Below are 25,656 nucleotides of genomic sequence, written 5' to 3' on the forward strand. Positions count from 1 at the left end.
GCGAAGAGAAGATGGAACAACATATGACTAAACGGATCGAATAAGTTCATGTTTACAAAAATGGGTAAGCAATTGGCAAAAGCCTGATGAATGCTTGTGGAAATGAATATATTGATTGGAGCTTCAATTTGAACAACTTCAGAAGAAAAGTAAGAAAATATTAAAAGACAACCATAAACATTGCTGAGAAGCACAGGTTGCAAGGGAGGCGTTCAAGTTGGTTAAGGAGAGAGAGAGAGGCTGGACAAGGATATGAATCAAAGGAGACTGAAAGATTGTTATTGTCTGCCTTACAAGTTATAAAGAAAATTACTCCTTCATGGAGATGGAGCATTAAAAAAAAATCATAAAAAAATTGACTTCATATTGCAAGAGAAGCCAGTCTGGGAAAGGAAATCAAGCGCAGCAGATTGGTTAGATTGGCAAAACCCTCTTTTCTGACCATGTAAGATTGTATTTGCTTGTGTTTGGAAGTTCTGGGCTTTGTCAAAATTACCAAATAATGGAAGGAACCTTAATATATACCATCACTGGTATGAGTTTGGTAAATCTTCATGGTAATATAATATTCACATTATAATGCATTTGACTCCTAGCAGTTTAATCTCAATGTGACATAGAAAAAAGAACTAGAACTTTGTAAATGGTTTGAAGTTAACAATGTGATCCTATTTGGTTTCCCTGAATTGTTTGACATGAAGGCACTACAGCTTCAAGTTCTCCATATATATTCATAAATTCCATTTAATTTATTACAGAGAACATCAAAGCTGTAACCACCTCTCTATAATTCTCTCTCAGAACATTTACAAATAAACAGGAAGTAATCCCAAGCAGTGGCATGCCCATCAACATGACCATTTTAATCATTCTGTTGTTCTGCTTCTTTGGAAGGAACACAAGGAGGACGATACTGGCTGAAAACTCTGTAAGCTGAAATCAGAGTTAAGCCAAGGAAGCACAGGAGGACCAATGCATGGAGAACCAAAGCCACTTTTGCTCTGCTACAAAACTTTCCATAAAAGCTACAGACTTCACTCCAACTCACATCTCTGTCGCCATTGTAAGCCAAGTAAAGTATCTCCGCCACTGCAGCTACGGATGTAACCATTAAATAAGCTACAACCTGCTCAAAAAAAAGAAAAAAAAAAAAATATTGGAACTTGGAAATAAAGTAGATATGCGAGCAGTTATCTGGTGCATCTGGGCATCAGTCTGGCATGTCGAATTGGCCTCATAGGATGTAACCCCCTAATTAAGCTATCGATTTAGCAAATTCAAGAATCCAATAAGCTATTTGTTCTTGAGCTGAAGCTCAGTGATCTATATGGTCTCGAACTGTAATACTGTATAGTTTAGTATGTGCTCGGCCAATGTGTCTTATCCCTTGTAAGTGAGGATATATAAATTATTAATGAACAATTTATAGAGATGAGGAGAAAACGAATTAAATGCTCTCTATGAGAAACCTGGTCCAAGAAAAGAAAGAACCAATCTTTGGTTAAGAATCCTCTGAGCCATGAGGAAACAACAGCAGCAAGACTATAACCTGCGGAGATGGCATTGACGCAAACCATGTACCTGTATAAATATTCAAATAACTCACCCGACACAAAGAAGGGAAAAAGCCTGAGAACATGTAGGAGAGAGAGGAAAAAGCTCACTTGAATCCCATGAGGGTGCTGAACTCCAGGTTTCCGTAACTGCTGCTATCCTGCTTGTCGGTCACGGTCACCCAAATGGATGCAACACTTAGAGGTATTGCAAAGATCCTGAGAGAGAGATCTAGCACTTTCAGGCTGAGCATCTGATGATTCATCGAGGTGGGTGAGTTTTCACCAACATTTCTCATCCTTGAATTCCGAGCAAAACACTGCTGTCTCTTACAGAAGGTGAAGTAATTGTGAGAAGAGGAGGATTAGAATCATTAGATCGTCTGTGAGTGGAAATGGTAAGGAGAAAAAAGTTAAATCTTCCGTGGTTGTTGGTGGGGTGAAAAAGGAATACTAGAAAGGGAGGAGCAGAATCGAATTACTACTTGGTACTTACTGAGATGCATTGCTCTTTAATTAACTTGGGCCACTCCCCTTGAAAGTTGAAATTGCTGAACTTCTTTTGTGAAAAAATAATGATACTTTTTAAAGTATTAATTAAACATTATAATTTTACTGTAAAGCCATAACTGAACTTAGTATAAAACAAAATTTGTGAATATTTAAATTATTTTTCAACAACTTGATTAATTTACTTAGATTGTGTTACATATGTCATTTTGGACGTGAAAATGTTTTTCAACAATTAATTCATCTAGAAGACTTAGGAGGTGTTCGTCAACATGTAAGATATTGTTTTTCAATTGTGGCAATTGATTTTGTTTTGAAAAAACAAAATTATATACATATTTACAAACACCCCTTCAAGAGGTATTAATTACTTTTACCTGGATTTAATTGCATATGGAAATTTAGGAATCTGTTGTATTCAACTTCAAGGACCTCGAACCTAACTACGGTGGGTATGATAACTTTTGAAAAATAAAAAGAAGAGAAAAGAAAAAAAAAAAAACTGGGCCTCTCTCTCTCTCTCGAAGATGTCATTTGGGACTCTGATTTTGGACCATCATAGATGACATGTCAGCATCTTTTGAGATAAAACCTTGGTTCTGTTTTTGAAAGCTACTTCTGCTAATTTTATAAAAGAATCGAACATTTATTTTTCTTTCAAGAAAGGTAGCCTTCTTTTAAGGTTCTAGAATTGTAATTATAAGCTAGCTAACAACTTTTGTTTGTTTTCCTTTTATAAAACCATGTGTAAAACAAAACGAAGCTGCCAAACAAAACACCACCTTAATTCATGTCATATAATTTAAAGTATGTTGGTAAGCTTCTGCCTTCAAGAGGTGACAAAGTAACACCATTCTTACATTTAACTTTATTGGACCTGCAGCAAATGGATTGTTGTACATCGCCAATGAGGAATCCATGTTGCTGAGTTAGACCCAATAATTGAATTTTGTCCTAATGAGACCAAAAGAAAATTTGAATTTTGTCCGACACATAGGACCTAGACCCTGCGTACTAATGAGGATTTGTCATTGTGGGGGACCTTTATTATTGTGTGCCAGCCGACGGACATTCATTGTTGGGACAATATAACTTGCAAAAGACACCAAGTGGATTCATTCGACTGAATGGAAGTGCCCAGAAAATATTAAAAATAAAAAATAAAAAATAAACAGAATAAGAAGAGGAATGGCAAATCCATATAGTTACGATAAGCCTTAAATGATGGAGATGCAGGGAAAAGTGGAGATCTGGGCTTATGATTCCATTTTATTATTTATGCTGAATGAGTTGTACAGGAAAAAAAAGAAGAAAACAGAGATGAAAAGAAGAGAAGAGAAGAGAAAGGAAGAAGAGAGGAGGAAGAGAGAATAGAAGAGAAAAAAGGGGGTTTGGTCAGGATTGATCTGCTGCCCCAAGTGCTATTAAAAACTAGCCTATAATAAGTAGTGGTACAATGATAGGAATACCCCTATCACTAGAAACAACTAAAAGAGTACTTTAATAGCACTATAATAAAAGGAAAACATATGAACAAGTGGGGATCACAAGCTGGTCAACCATTTTCTCTATACTCTCCCAACTTGTTTAAATCTGTCTCAAAGTTAATTTTATTGACTGCCTTGGTGAAGACATCGGCAAACTATATACTAGTGGCAACATAAGAAAGGCATATTTCTTGAAAGGTAACTTTCTCTTGGATGAAATGTCTGTCAATTTCAATGTGTTTGGTTTTATCATGTTGTATTAGGTTGTGAGCGATGTTAATGTCTGCCTGTTTATCACAATACAACATTAAGGGTTTTTCAAATTCAATTCCCAATTCTGTAAGGAGAAACTTCAGCCATAATATTTCAGCAACACCATTATCCATAGAATTATATTCAGCTTCAGCATTAGAGCGAGCAATAACATTTTGTTTCTTGTTCCTCCAAGAAACTAAATTTACAATAACATTAGAGCTTCAGCACAATACCATGAAGTAAATATCCTATCATCAATACAACATGTTCAATTTGCATCAATGTATACTTCAATCTTCATATGGCCATTATTTTTAAAAAGTATAAGGAGGTGTGAGGTCTTGGGAGAGTGCATGTATTGACTAACAACACTGGTAGCACAAGAAATGTCGGGGTGAATCAGACATAGGTAGAGAAATCTTCCTACAAGCTGTTGATGCATACCTTTATTTTCTAGAGGCTCACCATCCTTTGCATTTATCTTATGATTTTGCTTAATGGGAGTATCAACAAGCTTAACTCCCAATTTTCCTGTCTCTTCCAAGAGATTGAGAACATACTTCTTCTAGGAAACAAAAATGTCATGCTTGGACCTTGCCACTTTAATCCCAAGGAAATACCTCAACTCAACTAGCTCATTTATTTCAAATTCTTGATTAAGCAGTTGCTTAAGAGGATTAATCTCATCAATATCGCTTCCTGTCACAATAATGTTATCAACATACATAGTTAGGAGAATCAACATAAATAATTTCTTCTTAATGAACAGAGTGCGATCAAATTTGGCTTGAATATAGTCAAATCTTTCCAAAGCAAGTATAAATCTATCAAACCATGCCCTTGGAGATTGTTTTAGACCATATAAAGTTTTTCTTAACTTACAAACTTTCCTACCAAACTCTGCATCATAAAAACTAGGAGGTAACTCCATATACACCTCCTCCTGCAAGTCACCGTTTAGAAATACATTCTTAACATCAATCTAAAACAGAGACCAAGAAATTTCTTAACTTACAAACTTTCCTACCAATCTCTACATCATAAAAACTATGAGGTAACTCCATATACACCACCTCCTGCAAGTCACCATTTAGAAATGCATTCTTAATATCAATCTGAAACAAAGATCAAGAAAAGTTAGCAATAAGAGACAGTAAAGCCCTAATGGTGTTCATTTTTGCAACTAGTGCAAAGGTTTCCAAGTAATCAATAACATAAGTTTGACTGTATCCCTTAGCCACCAGTCTAGCTTTATATCTTTCAATTGTATCATCAACATTATACTTCACTGTGAATATTCACATACACTCAACGGACTTCTTCTCTCTTGGTTGATCAACCAGTTCCCAAGTATCATTTTTTACAAGGGCATCCATCTTAACTTCATTGCTTCCTTACACTCAGGGACAACAAGGGCCTCTTGTACTGTTCTAGGAATAGGAATGGTAGTAATAGAGACTAAAAAAGACTTATATGATGATGAAAGGTGATCATAAGAAAGGAAAATGGGAGATACAATGGGCAGAAGATGAGGTACACTGACACTTCCCCTTACGTACTGCAATCGAGAGGTCAAGGTCATCTAAGGATGGTTGATGCTCAATAGTGGAAATGGGTCATCAGTAATAGGAGTGGGTAAGGAGGAGACAATACTTGAATATGGTGCCATAGAAGAAATAGGCATTGACCTGAACTAATCATTATTGCAACCAACTTGCTACCACCATCTTCTGTGAAACACCCTTAATTTTTTACACTTTTGACAATTCCCCTCCACTTGTAGGAATAGGCAAAGGAACATCTTGAGCAAACACAACCTGCTTACTACTCTCCCCCTGAGGTGAAACACTAGAGTAACAGGGGACATCTTCAAAGAATGTGACATCCATATATACAAATCTGGTTCTTGAGACAGGGCCATAACAACAATACCCCTTTTGATATTGTGCATACCCTAGGAAGATACATTTGGCTGTCTTAGGGTCAAATTTTGAACGGATAGGCCCAAGGATTTGGACAAAACAAGTACAACCAAAGGCTTTGAGAAGAACAAAAAACTACTCATTATCAGGATACAACAAGTTAAAAAGAGCTAAGACTCGTGAAGGAATCCTATTAATGAGATAAACGACAATAAAAATGGAATCCTCCCAAATCTCATTAATTGTTTTTGCCCAAAGATAGTTTCTATTGATATGAGGTTGCGTGGAATTGCATAACCATGTCATAACCAAATAATTTTCTTGGACCCATTTAGCAAGGGAAGAGTCCTCTCGTGTTGGTTTCTTTGTGTCTCCCATCACATACCCTATCTTTCCCCTCCCTCCAATGGCCATCACGGCTAATTGAGCCCATTCCAAATAATTTGTTCCATCAAACTTGATTGTAGTAATCTGAAATGAACTATTGTTAATAGAGTTTTCATCTCCTACAAGTCCTTTTCCATTTGGTTTGTTCTCATTTCCAGCCATTTCCATGTTGAAATGAACAAAGGATATTCACTAAATGGAAAGTACATCACTGTCCAAACTCCTTTTCTGAACAAAAAAAAATTCCAAGTTCTGTCCAACAATACCCAAAGTAAATAAAAAAGATTCAGGGGCCTTTTTACAAACATATGGTGGGCAATAGAGGTGACCAACACTGTCAAAACAATACAACCTAGAAGAAGAGTCCATAAAGAAACCCTAAAACAGTCCAAGGGAATAGCCGAACAATTGTACTAATTCCAGAAAAATTTCAGACACCTGACAGTCCAAAAAAGTATGAAAAACAACCTAAAAAATAATGGGTACTACTCCCAATCTCTAATTTAAGCTCTAAATCGCAAACCAACTCGTTTTCTCCGATTCTTCCTAGTCGCTGGACAGTTCTCCAAGTATTCTGAACCTTGGGCACCTTCTTCAATCTCTAATGACCTCCAAGAACTAGGTGAATCAAGCTAAAACTTCCAGCCCTAGAAATACTCTCATGTAGTCGGCTGGACTACACTTACATGAGAACTCTAACTAGTTTTAGGCCTGCTATGATACCAAGTTGTTTGAAACCAAGGAGGTTCATACCTGCTTAGTAAACAGCAAAAAGAAGAAAACAAAGATGAAAAGAAGAAAAAGGAAGAAGGGAGACGGAAGAGAAAATAGAAGAGAAAAAAGGGGGTTCAGTAAAGCTTGGTCTACCGCCCCAAGTGCTATTTAAAATAGGCCTATAATAAAAAGTGGTACAATGATAGGAATACCCCTATCACTAGAAACAACTGAAAAGAGTATTCTAACCGCACTATAATCAAAGGAAAACAATATGAACGAGTGGGGACCAAAAGCTGGTCAACCATTTTCTCTATTGAATGCAACTAACAAGCAACTACCAAGAAAAAAACGCACAGAAATGGTCTACCCATCTACATGATCACTTAATCCTTTTCCTGGCTTCCTTAGAAGGAATATAAGGAATCTTAAACTTGCTGAAAACTCTGTAAATCAAAGGTAAGACAAAGAAGAACCGAATCAACTCAATCAATTAAGATGGGGAAGCCGAAGCCTGAGAGAGAGAATGTTTGAGAGGGAAACAGGAAGGTGGTGAAGAAATGACCCTCTGTTGTTATTACCTGAATAAAGAATGTTTGAAAGGGAAAGTAAGGTAAACGCTACATGGACAATTTGTAGCTCTAGTGGTTTGAGTCGTTTGAGTGAGTACTACGTTACTATCTTTGCTTTTTACAGCATAATAATACACCATGCGGTTTTAGCTACAACCAGCGAGTTCACATCTGCGCCCCACAAGGGGTGCCCCACAACGTTCCACAGCATATTCCCGCCATGTATTGGAAACACCTCCTGATGATGATATTATCAATTTTAGTCTATCATGGGGAGATGTTCGAAATATACAGCGGAAATGTGCTGTGGGACGTTGTGGGGCGTCCCTTGTGGGGCGCAGATCTTAACTCACAACCAGCCCATTGGTAATTGGTATCCCTTCGACTTGGACTGGTTTCGGATGACTGGCACAGTCCTGCTTACAAATCTTGTTTTGGTTAAAGACCCAATGGATATCAGTTCTCCCACATGGCACATACGAGGATTTGAAATCCGGCTAAATGGAAATCAGCTTACATCAATTGTAGGATGTGGGAATGTTTGTTACCAGTTTCTACGTTTGTCTGAGATGATTCATGTTAAAAGCGAGTTGGGATATGCTCCTCACACAGGGATCCTGACACCACCTCACATGCACATCTCGCCATGCATTGGAATGCATTGGAACATCTCCCTCCAATAATAACGTATAAATATGAAAGATGTTCTCAATGCATGATAAAATCATTGTTAGAAGTTAGAACCAGTACATTTCTCTCCAAATCCCCTGTCAATGTCAATTTCTTTGAATTCCTTCTTTTCTTTTTTTCAACATACTTAGAAAAAGATGCATGCGATGCCACACTATAAAAACTCATCCTAGGTGACGAGCCTAGGTGAGTCAAACGAGTCATTAAACATAACTTGACTCCATGAAAACTTCAAGCTAAAGAAAGTAATCAAAAGTGAGTGTCCATCACCTTCCTGGTTGCAATTATGAAAAGATGCAAGAACCCCATCAAAGCCCAAGACAGGATCCACTATTTATGAAACAAACGGCAGCAAAAGCTGACCCAAAGATTGGCACTTATTATGGAGCTTAGTTGCCATTGGCAGAGCAAGTTACAAAATGGCTCTCCGAGCATTTAAAGAATGGGTGACGACTGCCTCTTACCTTTCGCTGCTATAGGAGTCAGCCTCTACTAAAATGAAAAAGGGCTCCTAGCAGCAACACCTATCTTTTTCACTATAATTCTACTTTTTGATATTATATATATTCCCTGTACTAACATACATAAACCAGAAGAATCTAGTTCACACCATCGATCTTCTATTCTTCTTGCCTTCTCAAGCCTGCCCTTCCTGAGTTTGGAAGAAATCCAGCTGCCTCTCAAAAGACTGCACTCCATAGTGCATTTTCACCTTCACCACACCGCTGATGAACCTCCTTGATCCTCTCAGCAGATTTGCAGATTCCACTGCAACTCCAGTCAAATGAAGAAACACATACATTACCTGCCTGAGCCTTCCATTCACAATCTGCGGTAAGAAGTCACATCATCAACTTGTTTGCCATATATGTGATGATAGATGATTACTCAACCAAAAATTCTTTTCCATTATGTGGCTTGGTAGATTGTAGCTATACATCAATCAAACATTTGTTCAATCAGTGGTTCAGTTGATGAGAAACATCCCACAAGGGCCATGTGCACATATCACATTGGTAGGTGATCATTACTATCAGAGTTAGAACTTTGAAAACTAAAATTAAGTGGGTCTAGGCCAATGTTCAGAAAACCTAGGAACCAAGTTCTTGGGCCTTAGCAAGAAGAGGCTACAGGAGGTTCGGTTTAGCCCAGTCTACCTGCGGGGAAGAGAGAAATAAGAAGCACCAGTTTGGATGTGTGTGGGTGGTGGTGGGAAAGGGGGGGGTGTTGCTAGGAGATAAAGAATAGATTTTGGAAGGGAGAAAAGACCTAATATTGTATATTTATGTTACAATGGTTACACAAAATATATTCTTACAATATTAGTGGATTTTGATTTGCATAAAGAAAAAGTACACAATTAGATATAAATTCCAGTAGTTTACTCGTAAAGAAGGCATGCCTGTAGAGAATATCGATATTAATATACTTCAAAAAGTTCTCATAACCATTGAAGTAATAAATATACTACAAAGTTATTTTTTTTACCTATAATAATACACTAGAAACAACTAAAAAGAAATTTACATGTTACAAGTGGTAGCACACGTACAAACACACATTTTACACAGTATAGACATAAAAATAGGGAGAATGACCAATCAACCCAGATGAAAATTTTATAGCCCCAAATTACGGGGGAATGCATCCTGACCGTGAATTGATGCCAAATTCACGGGCAGATGTGGTTTATACGGGGGAAAGGGCTAATAGTAGGGGGCCAGGAATTCAGAATTCTGCATCGTATGCATCCATACTTCTCCGCATAAAAATACTAGCTACCATTATTACTCTGACCAGATTAAACCCACATGTCAAATCAAGCAGATCAGAGCCAGCAAAAAAGTTTTTGGTATTTTGATGCCTGCATCAGTCTTATTAGCAAAGATCTAAGTTTGGAAAATGATATCATGATAAAACATACAATCGCAACTTTTTGTATTACAATTTCATTTTAAATTCTTTGATAAGCTCTCTTATTTGCTTGCTAACTTGAGAAAACCTCAGTTACCCAGTAGCACTGGCTTAACTTTAAATATTAAACACATTTAACACATTCCCCAGTCCCCACCCCCTTTTCTTTCTTAATGGGATGGGCAAGTCAAAAATCAATATGATTGATCAGATTTATTCGTTTTATAGGCTTATTCCGTCTTTCTGATCTTCCAAGAAAAAAAATAAATAAATAATAGAAGACCATCTTTGTTTCAATACAAATATCCTATATTAATTGATCCTTGATACAAACATGTATACATGATGAGTACTGAACTGGCTCTAAACCCAAAAGTTATCCAATTTTTCAATGAAATTCTGGATTCAGTTTTAAATTTCAGAGAAAACAGTATTTCAAAAGCTTTTTTTTTTTACTTCTTTTTTTTGCGTGATTCATTTTCTTGTTATTCCTATTTTTTTCTCTTTCTCAATCCTATCTCATTCAGTTGCCTAAGTTTTCTCCTACTTATCTCTGTTTTGGAATGAAAAGGAGTACTTAAGAAAATCTAAATATGTTCCATCTCGGTCACCATCAAAACTGTGAAAATGTCAGAATTCCGGAATGACAAAACCTTAATCCTTGATATATCAACTACTATGCTATTGGCATGATACCACCCATACAGGTCTATTAAATGCTGCTACACATTTTCAGAAGCATTAAATCAGTTCTCTCGAAGAACAGTGAAGCCAAGCTCACTTCCAATGCTAGTTTCTTTCCAATGCGAGTCGTTACATCTTCCAAAGTAAGTTCCAATGTTAGTCGATTCTTCTCCCAAGGTAAGTTAATGTCAGTCTTCTTCCAATGTAAGTCAGTTCACCTTCAACCGACTCTATCAATTATAAATACCTCCTGTACTGGTTTGAAACATCTGAGAGAAACAACAGAATATATCTACTGAATTTTTTCTTTCAAACTACTAAGTTCCTTTCTCTCCTTTCTATCATACATTTTGCTATTTTTCTGTTACTATCATCCTCAAACTATCAGTGATACTAGAGCTTTATCCGATCAATTTTCTGGGCATAATTTCTTCTAACCATTATGTGTGCTGATGCCAATCGCTCTACCCTTTCTCTTCCAATTTTCAATGGAGAAAACTATGACTTTGGTCCATCAAAATGAAGACCTATTTTTGGTCACAAAATCTATAGAAAATTGTTGAGGAAGGTTTCTGCATTGCTGAAGATACTTCTGCTCTCTCAGCAAATCAAAAGAAGATCTATGAAGAGAATCAACAAAAGGATTGTCAAGCATTAATTTGCCTGCAGCAAGCAATGGCTAAGGAGATATTTCCTCGAATCATGGGCGCATCAACTGCAAAAGAAGCGTGGAACACACTGCAGGAGGAGTTTCAAGAAACTGTCAAGGTACGCACTGTTAAATTGCAGAAGTTTAGAAGGGATTTTGAAAATCTTAAGATTAAGGATAATGAAACTGCAAAAGATTATTATTCTAGAATAAAAGAAATAGTAAATCAAATGAGAGCCTATGGGGAGGCTATTTCTGACAAGAAAATAGTCGAAAAAATTCTAATCTCTTGTACAAAGAGATATGATGCAATAATTTCGGTGATAGAAGAAACAAAGGATCTAGAAATGCTATGACCAACTGAATTAATGGGCTCTCTCGAGACATGGAAATAGGTGTGATAGGCAAAATGAAAATTCGGTTGAGGCTGCCTTTCAGTCTAAGGTTAATCTACGGTCTCATAAACCAAAAGTTGATGGGAGAAAGTCACAAGGAAAACCAAAAGAAAATAATGACAAGTATTCTTCATGTGGTATTTGTAAGAAGAGAAACCACTTGGAGAAAGATTGTTGGTTTAAAGAAAAACCACAGTGCCAAAATTGTAAAAAATTCGGCCATGTTGAAAAAGCTTGTAGATTGAAGAAAACCCATCAAGCTATTTTTTCAGAAAAGAAAAATGAGGAAAATAATCTCTTTTATGCTTGTCATTCTGCAATAGAAGAAAAAAAGGATACTTGGTATCTTAACAATGGGTGCAATAACCACATGACTAAAAATGAAAGTATCTTTCATAGTCTTGATAAAATCAAGACAAAAGTCAAAATTGGTAATGGCGACTTCATGGAAGCAACCGGCAAAGGCACCATTGTTGTTGACACCAAACAAGGCAAGAAATACATAAATGATGTACTTTTGGTTCCCAACATTGATTAAAATCTACTCAGTGTGGGCCAAATGATTGAAAAATGTTACTCCTTACATTTTGAGGGATACTCTTGCACAATCTATGACAAGCAAGACAAGTCCCTTGAAATTGCAAAAACAAAAATGACAAAAAACAGATGTTTTCCCATTCAATGGAGAGATGCAAGTTATATAGCAATGGAAGCACAAGTGGATGAGTCGTGGCTATGGCATAGAAGATCCGGTCCCTTTAATTTCCATAGATTAAAGATTCTTCAGCAAAAGAACATGATGCGTGACCTACCAACTGTCAAGGAGTTCAACAATGTTTGTGAAGGGTGTATGCTCGGAAAACAACATCGACAACCCTTCCCATCCGGCAAGGCTTGGAGAACCAAAAAGCCACTAGAGTTAATTCATACAGATGTTTGTGGTCCAATGCATACTCCATCAAATAATCAAAACAGGTATTTCATTCTCTTCATTGATGATTATACTAGAATGACATGGGTTTTTTTCTTGCGAGAAAAATCGCAAGTTTTTGATGTTTTTAAAAAATTCAAAGCCCGTGTCGAGAAGCAAAAGTGGTCACAACATCAAGACCATAAGAAGTGATAGAGGCAAAGAATATATTTCTAATGAATTCAACAAGTTCTGTGAAGATGAAGGCATGGAGCATCAACTCACAGTTGGGTACGCTCCAGAAAAAAATGGAGTATCCGAAAGAAAAAACAGAACAGTTATGGAGACAACAAGAGCCATGCTCATGGAAAAGGGTCTTCCCAAAATTTTTTGGGTAGAGGCAGTAAGCACTGCTATCTATCTGCTCAACAGATGTCCAACTAAAGTTGTGCAAGATAGAACACCAATTGAAGCTTGGAGTGGGCAAAAGCCATCAGCAAAGCATCTCAGAGTTTTTGGGTGCATATGCTACACACACGTCCCACAAGAGAAAAGAGGCAAACTGGACGAGAAAACTAAGAAAGGAATTTTCTTAGGCTATAGCACTCAATCAAAAGGCTATCGAGTCTATAGCTTAAAACAAGCTCCACGAGATTGGTACAGCAGAATCGACAATTACTTCTTGGAGCAAGGATTCAGGAGGAGCTATAGTGAGCCAACACTCTACATCAAGACTCAAGGTACAAATGACACTCTCATTGTTTCTCTATATGTCGATGATCTCATTTATACAGAAAATAATGAGAAGATGGTCAAGAAGTTTAAAGAAGACATGATGAAGACTTTTGAAATAACCGATTTGGGCCTAATGCACTACTTTCTTGGAATTGAAATAACTCATGAAGAATAAGGGACCTTCATCTCACAAAAGAAGTATACAGAAACTCTTTTGAAATAATTCAAAATGGAAGGGTGCAAAATAGTCTCCACCCCATTAGACAACACTAAAGCATTCAAAAAGGAAGATGGCTCACCAAAGGAAAATGAATCACAATTTCGGAGTATGATTGGAACTCTCCTCAATTTAACTGCTACAAGACCAGACATCATGTATGCAGTTAGTCTGCTATCAAAATTCATGCAGAATCCAAGTCAAGTCCACCATGGAGCAGCTAAAAGAATACTAAGGTATTTGCAAGGTATAAAGAATTATGGAATTTGGTATAGAGTCACACATGACTCTAAGCTCATTGGCTACACAAACAGTGACTGGGCAGGTTCAGTAGATGACATGAAAAGTATATTTGGTTATGCTTTCAAATTGGATCGGTGATATTTTCTTGGGCTTCAAAGAACCAAGCAACAGCCACCCAATCATCAGCTGAAGCAGAATATATTGCAGCAGCAATAACAACAAGCCAAGCTATATGACTCAAAAGGATATTTGATGACATGGGAGAACCACAAGTTGGTGCTACTGAAATCTACTGCGATAGTAAATCAGCTACTACAATGGCAAAGAATCCCATATTTCACAGCAGAACCAAACATATTGGCATCAAGTATCACTTTATTAGAAAAGTTGAAGGAAACAAAGAAACAGAACTCAAACATTGCAAAACTAAAGAACAATTAGCAGACATATTCACAAAGGCACTACCAAGAGGCAAGTTCGAATTGTTACGTGACATGATTGGAGTTGCTGAAATGTGCACCAAGGAGGAGTATTAAATGTTGCTACACATTTTCAGAAGCATTAAATCAGCTCTCTCAAAGAACAATGAAGTCAAGCTCACTTCCAATGCTAGTTTCTTTCCAATGTGAGTCGTTACATCTTCCAAAGTAAGTTAGTTCCAATGTTAGTCGATTCTTCTCCCAAGGTAAGTTAATGTCAGTCTTCTTCCAATGTAAGTCGGTTCACCTTCAACCGACTCTATCTATTATAAATACCTCCCTCCTGTACTGGTTTGAAACATCTGAGAGAAATGACAGAATATATCTACTAAATTTTTTCTCTCAAACTACTAAGTTCCTTTCCTCCTTTCTATCATACATTTTGCTATTTTTCTGTTACTATCATCCTCAAACTATCAAGGTCAGGTTTCAGATTTCAAAACTTGTTTCCTTTAACTGATCAAAACAATGATTTCTAGAAACAACTACTACCACCAAATTACAACAGCAGGACATAGCAATTATTAAATATCATAAAAACCAAATACTTACCGGGTGGTGTACCACAACATAATCTCCGATCATCAATGTGCTCAACATCTAAGCCAATAAACCAAGCTCCCAATGAAACATCTTCATTAGCATACTTGTGCAGCACATGCCTGCATTGTCATTTGATGCATATATAGTTATCATTGTACATGAAGTTGGATGGGTTCGAAATTCTTTAGGTCTAAATGGATATAAAGCTTGCTGATAAGATCTGATTCTGTAGAATAAAGAAAAGGGTACAAAAGAATAAAGTTCAGCCCTTACTGGTTTATCGATATATAAGTGGCCAAATCTTTCGAAATAGCATACAGCTGACCGGTAGCATGTCGAAAATATTTATTTCCCTCCTCCCCAAATTTCCAATACTCAGGTTCATGGTATCTCACTCCCCTATTCAATGACAAGGGCAAAATTAGGAACTGAGTAGCAATTTCTCACCAAACAGTTTATTGTAGTCCTTGGATAATTTTGAGATGCATTTGCTTACTTTTGAGCAAGGACAGGACCAGATTTCATGCATCCAATATACACCCGGGGCTTTGACCTGTGTCTAGCTAAAGTCGTTCCAAGTGTTGCTGCAGCAATTTAGAAACTGATGAAGTCAGTGCGACAAAGGACAATCACTGCAAAGATGCTGATTTTTACATGACCAATTAATCTTCACTACATGAGTTAGATTTCTCTAGAAAAAATGGTAGCTTTGTAAACAAAGTGAAGAATATAATGAGAGAAAGAAAGAGACGTGTGTGTGTAGAAAATATAATATGCTTTAATTTTTGTCTAAAATGGGGAACATTTTTCGAAAATGCTCATTTCTGCACTTGGCAGCCACATTGCAAGTTACAATACGATATTTTGTATTTAAAAACTACGGAGAAAATAGGGCACTTTGTCCAATAGATAATGATGATGATCCCCAATGATTGTCCTCCTCAATCAGGATATCCAGTCATCTTTTCTTTTTTCTTTTTCTTATTGTCTACTATTCAAAGCAGAAACAAAAAAAAAAAAAAGTATGGCTAGGATCACCCATAATGTCCGATTCTTTTCTTGGAACCAAATCAAGGGTACGGTAATCCAGTTGAAATCATATATTGTTAGTATAATCTTTATTAATATAGTAGAAAAAAGATAAGACTTAGGTTACTAGATACCCAAGCAACTAGATAGGGGATAGAGCAGAGTCAAAATTTCTTATTACCTATATTTACATGGACATCATCATCAACTTTGACATAGAAATCCGCATCCCACAAAGCAACAGCAGTAGTAAAATATGTCTTTGTCTTAGCAGACAACTCAAGGTACCCTTCAACATGTTCCTGTGGATATGGTATTAACACAAACAAGTCATGACTCATGACCACTTGACATCATTTTCAGGTCAATAGTAAAAGACCAAATTGTGCGAGTACACCAAAAAAATAAGTCTTAGGGCGTCTACAGGTCAGGTCCAGGTCAAGCCTCAAGCATACCTAGACCCAGATGCATCACCGGGTCCTTGTCAGGTTGAGGCATGGCAAAGCTGATTGCAGACCCAAACACCCAAATAGTAAGTACCAATCAGGTATATGAAAATTAGCAATTTCTGAAGGTAAACTAAAACCTAAAATTTTCTTACATGCAGACAGTTAAAAGTAGAGGGTAAGTGGATTTAGTTGCTTCCCTTCTATAACATCCATGATTCATATTTTGATTGGGTACCCACCCAGCAAGACAGAGTTTGGCACAATGTTCATGGACACAGATGGTGCTAATCAGGGATGGAGTATCTAGGTAATTGGGTACCCAATGCACCCTCAGAATAAAACGAGAAATGATAAGTATTACCAGTCTCAGGAAGTCTCCATGCTTTCTATCCTCTGCTTCAATAGCTTTATCCAAAATTCCACCAGATGTGGCACTAGTGATAGAAAATTCATTCAATTAAAATAGATTTCTTGCCTTAACAAAAAAATAAATAAATAAAGATTTCTCGAACACCAAATATTAGTTTATTATCCTCGTTACTAATAATGTCTATAGAAAAGGATCATCACAAGCAATATTAAAATATTACAAGAGCAACAGATACACATATGAGAAAAGGCAGTAAGAATGTCAGAGGCTTAACATTGATATGAGAGAAACAAAAGATCAAAATGCACATAAACATCATAAGAATAATTACAACCTAAACTCCTCGAGCTTTTCCCTCCATGAGATTGATGGGATTTTGGTTCAAGGATTTGGAGTAATCATTTCTAGCCCGGCTTGCAAGCCCAGCACTGCCCAGTCCGGCCTATAATATATTTATATATTACATATATAATTATAAATGCATACATACATGCAGACACACACTCAACATTCTGTCAGACATTTGAGAGAGTTGTGGCCTTTCAAAATTGCCATAAAATGCTTAAAGCATAATCAATTAGCCATCTAATGACATTAAAAACAATTGAAAATTTTAGGTAGTCTATGTTTATTTCTTCTTCTTTGAATCTATCATTGCAGGTCACCTAATATTTTATTGTCTACCATGCCTTTGGAAAGTCATGAGAAAAATTGGATAGATGCTAAAGCGATTGAGTCGGTTTTCAAAGTAACTCTAGGAGCTTATCAAAAAATAAAAAATAAAAAATCATCACTGTCTACAACTATCCAAAATTTCTATTTGGACCAACATAAGAAACATATTGGCGCATTTTTTTTGGGGATGTTCATTAAATAACAAAGTATAATTGCTGGTAACTTGACCCATAACATACATTCAATAACAAAGTATCATCTTCAGCATCAATGGCTCCATACAATATCCAGGCACTAATTTCTGATTCTCTTCATACATGGCGAAGTTCACTAGATTGAGCAAGTCTATTAGAGTATCAACTGCTTCTGACAGTTGGGAAATAGACAGAAGCTTTCAACTCACATCTTAGAACTTCAAAATTCAACAGGTCAAGTTACGTAAGTTGACTCATGATTCAATGCTAAATTAATGAGACAGAGTGTTGGCAATCATCAGAAACAGATAAACAAAAAGAAAGAATATAGAATGATGATGTTGAACTTGAATGCCTAACAAAGACTACGAGGTAAAATGATAGAAATGAATGCATGCATACAAAGCACAAATTCATGATAGCTCAAATAGATGAAGGGCACACCTTGGCTCCAATGTGATAGATTAAAGAAACTACAGGAAAGTTCGCTATTTGTAGAAACACCAATATAGTTAAAAAGTAAAAAAAGACTAAGAGGACATGAAGAAGGTAGAAGGTACTAGAATTAATGTTACACAAGAAATGAGGAGCTCCAATGAGACTCAAACATGAGATATTATATTCTGAGATCAGTTGATGTAAAATGTTGCTGTCACAGAGGGGTTCAAACATGAGAAAATTGTTTTCATAACTGAGACCGGCTTTAGGAGAAATTTAATCTCTCACCTGTGACCAATAACAAAGCGAATGATGATGCCTTTCTCTTCCTCAAGCTTCTTTCTCTTCTCACCTGTTTTCAGTATTTTTTATAAAAATCATATTCAAGCAAGCAAAGGAAGGTTTAATTGAAGAAACCAAAATGTAAAGCATAACATCATATCTTTCCATAAACCTTGTAGCATCCAAGTGGCACGAACTGAATCTCTTCGTTTGCGGCTGCTGAAAGCAGTATTAATTCCTATTACCATCAAATATCTTCTTTTCACTGTTGATTCAGTGACCTTTAGATTCTCTGATATAGGAGAACCATTGAGTATGGATTCATGTGCAGCCCTTGCAGCAGCTAATTCCATCTCTAAATTTGATATTGTCTTGTCCAGAGTTCTGCAGATCATTCCAGTTACCATTACAATTATTTGGTTGCATTTGGATCAGTATAAATGTTTTAGGGTACAATACATAAGTGCAATTCATCTAAATCATCAAATATTAGCTTACTGTATTGCATGATGAGTCTTTGAAACTTACCCTAGAATGTCCTTGGATTCATGTTTTACCTCCTTCTAGTGAAAAAGAAAATGGATGCATAACACAATAAGCCTCTAATTGAGAGAAATAGAACAAAGAAAAATTTTGAACTTGAAAACATAATTTTTTTAAGTAGTTATGTCAGGATATATGACCACTTTGTTACATCTTTTTCCAAAGTGAGGTCAAATTTAAACGGAGCAGCAGAAAAAAGAGACTCACAAATCTTGGATCACAACCCTCTGACACTAGTTTTAGCTTTTCATCTTCCACACCATTTATCCTTGTTAAATCTTTAGTTTCAGGTACTGTCCACATTCTGTTACCACAGGAAAAACAATTAATATGATATGTATGCATACAGCAGACGCTAAGATATAGTTTCATGCTAATGGCCAAATGGTTTTGTGTTTAAGAAAATCAAAATAAAGTTCAATTTTTAATAATATAAAGTATGATACGGTTTAAGTAAATACGTTAAGTTTAAAGAGAGACAAGCAAGATATGAAGGCTAGAGATAAACAACAGTTGTAATAAAAAGGACTGCCGCTCATTACTGCTAGAGATAAACAAAATATGGCGAAATAAATATTATGTTTCAGCCTTTCAGGCGGCTGCGCTACCCAGATTTTGTTACTTTGGGTTTTGGGTGGGGGTGCGGGGGATGAAGGATAGAGGACGAAAAAGATATAAGCGATTCATCAGGTACGTGGATCTACCCAGGTGATAAATATTTAGAAACTTCTTTGTTAGAATCTGGAACTGAATTTCAATCGAAATATGTTTAAAGCGATTGAATTTGAATAATCTGTAACTATAATATAGAAGCTAAAGAAGTAATAGCAACTACCAGACATGAAAATCATTACCCGCTCCAAAGCCCAAATAGAGTTCTATAAAATTGGATGGAAACCTCAAGTTTTAACTCAGATCTACCCCAACATTTACATCCAAATGAGGAAACTTCTCAAAGAATAGGGAGAGTGAAGGAAATTAAAGAAGTTCAGAAATAGAAATTCAATGAACCTATGAAACCCAACTGAGATCACTCTAAACCACCATAGAAAGCTTTGATTCTCAGATATATTGAAACTACCAAATAAGCACTAATAACCCAACAAAATAAAAACATGTAATTCCCCCCGGCCACCAAAGGAAAGTGTAATAAAGAGGAAGAGTTTGAAATAAAAGAGGAGGAGATTCTACTAAAAGGCCTCCTAACTCGAGGAGGAAAGAAAAATAATTGCCACTCGCTTCGCAAAAGAAATGCATAAGTTTAGCCGACCAATCCAAACCCCGAAGTAAAAACCCATGGAAAATGAAATTTGAAATTTTAAGACAACAAAAAAGAAAATAGCACAAAGAAGTACCTGTTAGTGAAGAGCATTCCGGCGCAAAAGCAGGCGATACAAAGAAAAATAGTCCATTTCCTGGACACAAAACTCCTTGGAGGCAGCTCTCCTCCTTTGCTCTTCCAAGACATTTTGTTCTTCTTCTGCTGCTTTCCTTCTCTTATCCAACCAACAAACATCCTTTTAAAGAGAAACCCATTTCGAATCCAGAGGAGACTTCGATAGAAAACAGAGAAACAGATTCGAATAACTTTGTCCGCAGAATATCGAAACAAGATCAACTTTACAGGGAGCTCCGGAAATCGAAATCTTAATCAGCAGAGAGGTACAGACTACAGAGAGAGAGACACTGAGAAAGAGCTCTGTTGTTTTCTAATTATCTCTCTTTATTTTTTACTTTGCTTTGTTTGTCTCTCTGTCTCTGCCTCTGCCTCTCTCTCTCTCTCCGCAGCCCGGGAATCGTAGAAGAGGGAAGACCCACCAACTGCCCAGCTTATAGATCAAATTACCGAACAGTCCTTTTTTTTTAACAAACCTCCCTCTGTCTTTAATGCCGCAGTGATTCAGTGTGACGGTTTCAAATGACATAAATACCCTTCCACCATTCAAAGTCGGAAATTAAAATACAAGAGCAATTTGCAAGATATGGATATTACATGCATGGTCAGCGGTCGATCTCATGAGCATGCTGCAACTGCAAAGACCCCAAGTAAGCAAAAACAAGGGAATAGAATGAATCCAAACGAGCCCTTCTAAAAAGAGAAGAGAACATTGGCGTTAGTCGATGAAGTAGTTAAGGTGAGTTGAATGTCTCTTTATTTAACGCCCTTTCTCCATCACTTCATCGGATTTATTAATATTATTGGAAACTGTACATTTGACGTTGAAGAATGAAGGGAAGTAGAGAATGTGAGAAAGAGTATTAAGTGGGGAAGTACCAAACACTAACTAACAAATTAAAAGAAGCCATAACAAGAATCATTTGATGATTTTGATTTTTGAACTTCTTCTCTTCAATGGCTATGGTTCTAGCTTTAACTACTGAGATCCTGTTTTTGGAATTTATATAAACCAATGGGTTAATTAATTCAATCCATTGACAGCTTTTTTTTTTTCAATCCACACATCTCAGCCTTAGCCTGGTTAATAATAATTAATGGGGTCCAAAGGTTTGGTTGGCACTTGTCAACGTCGACCCAAATTGGTCTGACACACACTCAGCTGCTGTTGTGGGTCAGGTCTGGTTCGGCAGAGAAGGTTCGAAAACAATTGGACCGTTTTGGTGGTTAATGGGGTCGACCGGGTCATTACTCACTACGAATGTCAGGGGCTTTTAAGTCATTTGATAAATTCTCAAGTCTTGCTTTTATGGTCAACCAACAAAAAACTTTCTTCCATCTTTCTCTTTCTCCCCATGTTCCATCACAAATCAAACCTGACCATTTTTTTCTTTCCACTCTGGGCTTTTCCCTTTTTCAGGAGAAGGTTGCCAGATTGTCCAATCCGATAAACCACATCTACGGAGAGAATGTTGTACACGTGGCGACATGCAGGGGGAACATCACTCAACAATTTCTTTTCGTTGATCTTTCATTTTTGACGGGAAGGAATAAACATCAATCTCTTACTAGAAGACAACAAGTACTACAGATGGCACGCGTTCAAGGGCCACCCTCCCCTGTATTGAGCCTATAATCCTTTGCCACGTGTAAATTGTACTTTCTATTTTTATTCAATTACACTCTTTTTCAGTTGCAATTAATGAAAGAGTGTTTTGCAACTCACCGGAAAGCCTATAATCCTTTGCCACGTGTAAATTGTACTTTCTATTTTTATTCAATTACACTCTTTTTCAGTTGCAATTAATGAAAGAGTGTTTTGCAACTCACCGGAAAGGTATGATATCCTCTCTCAGCACGTGCTGAGATCTGGCAATAACTCTCTCAGCACGTGGTTATCATATCATATCATATAACATGCATATGATAGGGTTACCCGACTCCGTCTTCTCTCACGTGGATTCTGTCAGAGACTGCAAAAGTAGGTCCCACATTTCATCAAAGTCTGACACGCGTCATCATGATATGCCCTTGCTTGTGATTCTCTCAGGAGACAATGACTTAGTTCATGAGGTTGTTTTTTTATTTATTTTGTCTTATCATAACTGTCCACGTGTCAAAGTTTGAAATTTGAAGAGAGAGAGAGATGGTGTTCCGACTAGCTCTGAAACCAATAACATGATAACATCATCGTCATCGTCGTCTGGTGTGGAGTGAATAAGAAAGAGAAAACAACGGAATTAATAAAAGGGTGATGAGTATTTCTTAAGATTGCTGCTGCGCCATACGTCGATTAACAATATGTTTAGATAACACCAATCGATGTTTATCGAAGTTTGTATGTCTGCTGCACGAGAGGAAACATAATGTATAGAACATATTTAAAACCTCATCTATCTTTGTTTTCAAACTGAACATATTTAAGTGTGAAGGGTTTAACGTACAGATCTTAATGGATCCTTCCTAACCTACATATTCTTGCATATGTTTCCGACCTAACACACCCAAGAACAAGAAAAACGCTTGATAAATAAAAAACGTAAAAAGAAAATATAAAATAAATCAATTTAGACTCAGTTTAGAAGGAGTAAAAATACTAATATATACAATATAATATATACAAAATAATACAAAATAAAAGGTTTTGCATTCTAGGCTCCTTCCAAATAGAGCCTTAAGTACATATAGAAATTATGTGATTTGACTCATTGCTTATATCCACAGATATCAAAGGAGGAATAATTCATTAAAATAGGAGTGGCTACAATCACAGTGTTCATCACCTCTTTTCACCAAAACCTTGCTCTTAATACACCCAAATTGATATTTAGAGCCTTGCTTCAAATTGAGCCAGCTCCACAAAAAAACTGAGAATGAAACAGTTTTTGTGAATCCTGCAAAACCCTTGAAACAAATCAATGTCCGGCAATTCTCACTTATGATTCCAGGCTACAACAAGTCCAAATGACTTGAGTACTGATATCCTGCAAGTAGGGGTGGCAACGAGCCGAGTTTTTCATGAATTGTTTGAACTCGGTTCGGCTTGGTTCGGTTTCAACCGAGCTCAAGCCTAATTCAGTGACTCGATTATTAAATGAGTCGAGTTGGAGTCGATTAGAGCTTGGCTTGAATATATATATATATATATATATATAAAATAAAAACATTATAATTATTAATTATTATAATTCTTAATTTTTTAAATATAAAATAAAAAATTATATATAATTTTTACTTTTATAAAATATTTTTCCCAAAATCGAGCTCGAGCCGAGCCGAGTTTGAGCTCAAGGTTTTGGCTCGAACTCGAGCTTGATACTATTCAACTCGGCTAGGCTCAAATCCACCCCTACCCGCATGTCCCACCTTAGCAATAGACTGGACTACAAATCCCATATATCTGTGAAATAGGATGTATCATAACTCCCATATGAATGCTAATCCAATCCCTCTGCCTGGCTTCTTCCCCCACATACCACTAGGAAATTTTGTCTTCAAATCTTTCTAGTCATAAAGCAAGTTCATAACTGGAATTCAAAGCACAAACACAGCAATATGCATTGAGTGTATGAACACCGTATACATGCCTCCTTCAAATTTCTTTATTTTAAGGACTTCATCTCCTTTTTGTGGTTAAAAAATCAGTATTCATGAGCCAAATGGAGCTACATCTAGGCAGGGACACATATCCCTAATCAATAAACAATAAGTAATAAATTATCATCATAAAAGCAGTGCTATGTTATCTAATTCCAGAAAAGGACCAATGCACCAAGTTCATTTCATTAAAAGCAGAATGTGCCCAATTACTATCTCACAGCATTGGATTTAATCATACCGTATTATAGTACTGTTGCGTCCCATGTAAATTACCCTACTTCCGTACGTATTCTCCCGTGGAGGGATTGTATTTGTGTTCAGAAATTTCTGAAATACAATTAAGTAAGGCTCAAGAGACTTGGAGTACAGATGCAGCAACTCTTTTGTGAGAGAGGGTTTCTGGTAGAGTCAGAGATACCAGGGGGGGGGGGGGGCAATCCACCCTTTATTTGTGCATGGACTGGGGTTGGAGTATCACATTTATTTATGTTTTCCCTTTTCCCTCTAGTCTTCTGTAGGACCCAATTAACCTGCTATCTTTAGGCCCTGGTCCATTTGCAATTGTATACTGGAATTCAAAGTTCCAAACTCTAGCTTTCTTTTCTCATATTTTTAATCTGCTATGGACTAAGAAAGGGAAAGGCTAGCAATTGCAGAAGTAAAAATTTTCTGCAAAACAATGGCAGGATGTTCGGCATGTAGAGCTGCAGAGAGAGTAGAGTACCATATATAGCCCTGACCATTCCTTCCAAGCTACCCAACCCGCCAGGCGCCAGCAGAGGGGGAGGGAGAAATAATAATGAGAGGGATGGCCTCGGTTGTTGGCTTATGAGCAACACCTTACCAACCTCCATAACTAATAACTAACTGAAAAGTGAAAACACACATGCATGCATCTATGCGTGACATAAAATAAATATATAGAAATAAAACATCAAATTCCCTTCCCTCAATATATTTAATTTTAGGGAAGACTGTGAGAGGTAATTAACTAAGGTCAAAGAAAGCATGGAAGTGTGGTTGCTGTATTAATTCATTAGGAATAGGATGCGTTGCTACTTGCAATACTTGCTTGTGGTAGTAGTAGGAGTGTTTTTGTCTGTCATGCATTTAATCCGCTTCTTCTCACTTCTCTCCCTAACCATCCAAATTAAAGCTGTCATTGCACGACACATTTCGCTTTGCAACTTTCAACTTTAAATGGTCTCATGCATCATCTCTTGTTATCACTCATCAGTCATGTACTAATTGTTACAATATTAATAATGATAAGGCTCTTTTTCAGTCAAAAAGGATACAGAGACAGAGAGATGCCCATTGCTTATGCATGTATGATTGCTTTTCTTTTACTGTCAAGAAAGAGATAAAAACTATGTCTAGTTTTCATCAATGCTTGCTTAAACGTCAGGACGTTTGCTGGATCGGAATCCAGATTCAGTAATGTTTATCATTTATCAAAGTGTTGCCGTTAAGCTTTTCTTTTCTTTTCTTTTCTTTTCTTTTTTTATGAAGATATAGTCAATGGTCCAGATGAAAGGTGAATGATCTGATTGTGCGGTCGTTGCCATTAACCTGTGCCTTTCCACACCGACGTCTCGTAACTGGTTTTGGAGCCCACATTCAAATGGGTGTTATGCAAGAGATCAAGTACTGTCGCGAGATTATTGCACCTTACAATTTACGGGCTAAGGCTCAAGGCGGAGGTGATGATTTCAGCCCGGGCCCGGCCCATGATCACCCCTAGCTCAAGGAAACTTCTCCCATCCACTGCAGACGGTGTAAGAATTAATTGGTTGGTCATGCTATTCTTTTCGCATGGAC

The 25,656-nt window shown here is 36.9% G+C and overlaps 2 protein-coding genes across 4 annotated transcripts; both read right to left on the reverse strand.

The window, feature by feature from the left end:
• Positions 1 to 705: 705 nt before the first annotated feature.
• On the reverse strand, positions 706 to 2,097 carry LOC148875370 (CASP-like protein 2D1). The gene is made up of 3 exons (XM_088966423.1): positions 1,665 to 2,097; positions 1,470 to 1,581; positions 706 to 1,126 (listed from the first exon to the last, which is right to left on the reverse strand). The coding sequence occupies exons 1-3, from the start codon at positions 1,850 to 1,852 to the stop codon at positions 863 to 865; spliced, it is 564 nt and encodes a 187-aa protein (XP_088822549.1). The 5' UTR covers positions 1,853 to 2,097; the 3' UTR covers positions 706 to 862.
• Positions 2,098 to 8,423: 6,326 nt separating this feature from the next.
• LOC148875371 (putative beta-1,3-galactosyltransferase 2) lies at positions 8,424 to 21,004 on the reverse strand. Of its 3 annotated transcripts, none has more exons than XM_088965718.1 (11): positions 20,195 to 21,004; positions 19,047 to 19,143; positions 18,825 to 18,859; positions 18,469 to 18,680; positions 18,303 to 18,366; positions 16,699 to 16,771; positions 16,070 to 16,190; positions 15,356 to 15,443; positions 15,133 to 15,258; positions 14,869 to 14,978; positions 8,424 to 8,919 (listed from the first exon to the last, which is right to left on the reverse strand). In XM_088965718.1, the coding sequence occupies exons 1-11, from the start codon at positions 20,353 to 20,355 to the stop codon at positions 8,771 to 8,773; spliced, it is 1,236 nt and encodes a 411-aa protein (XP_088821844.1). In that variant the 5' UTR covers positions 20,356 to 21,004; the 3' UTR covers positions 8,424 to 8,770. The 3 variants fall into 3 exon arrangements, with proteins under 3 accessions (XP_088821844.1, XP_088821845.1, XP_088821846.1); XM_088965719.1 differs by having other exon boundaries at positions 18,825 to 18,856; positions 20,195 to 20,635; XM_088965720.1 differs by lacking the exons at positions 18,825 to 18,859; positions 19,047 to 19,143 and having other exon boundaries at positions 20,195 to 20,697.
• Between the last annotated feature and the right edge of the window lie 4,652 nt (positions 21,005 to 25,656).

This window comes from Nelumbo lutea, chromosome 1, assembly GCF_056320005.1.
Source record: "Nelumbo lutea isolate HS-2025 chromosome 1, American lotus-T2T, whole genome shotgun sequence".
NCBI classification, from domain to species: domain Eukaryota; kingdom Viridiplantae; phylum Streptophyta; class Magnoliopsida; order Proteales; family Nelumbonaceae; genus Nelumbo; species Nelumbo lutea.

What these genes read in the sequence shown, in the direction of transcription:
- LOC148875370 (XM_088966423.1), bottom strand. Translation starts at nt 1,852, where the DNA reads ATGAGAAATGTTGGTGAAAACTCACCCACCTCGATGAATCATCAGATG. An exon ending in AGCACCCTCATGGGATTCAA is followed by an intron (nt 1,582 to 1,664) that starts GTGAGCTTTTTC and finishes ATATTTATACAG; the next exon opens with GTACATGGTTTGCGTCAATG. An exon ending in TCTTTCTTTTCTTGGACCAG is followed by an intron (nt 1,127 to 1,469) that starts GTTTCTCATAGA and finishes TTTTTTGAGCAG; the next exon opens with GTTGTAGCTTATTTAATGGT.
- LOC148875371 (XM_088965718.1), bottom strand. Translation starts at nt 20,355, where the DNA reads ATGTTTGTTGGTTGGATAAGAGAAGGAAAGCAGCAGAAGAAGAACAAA. An exon ending in GAATCCAAGGACATTCTAGG is followed by an intron (nt 18,681 to 18,824) that starts GTAAGTTTCAAA and finishes AATGATCTGCAG; the next exon opens with AACTCTGGACAAGACAATAT. An exon ending in TGATGTCCATGTAAATATAG is followed by an intron (nt 15,444 to 16,069) that starts GTAATAAGAAAT and finishes AAATTGCTGCAG; the next exon opens with CAACACTTGGAACGACTTTA.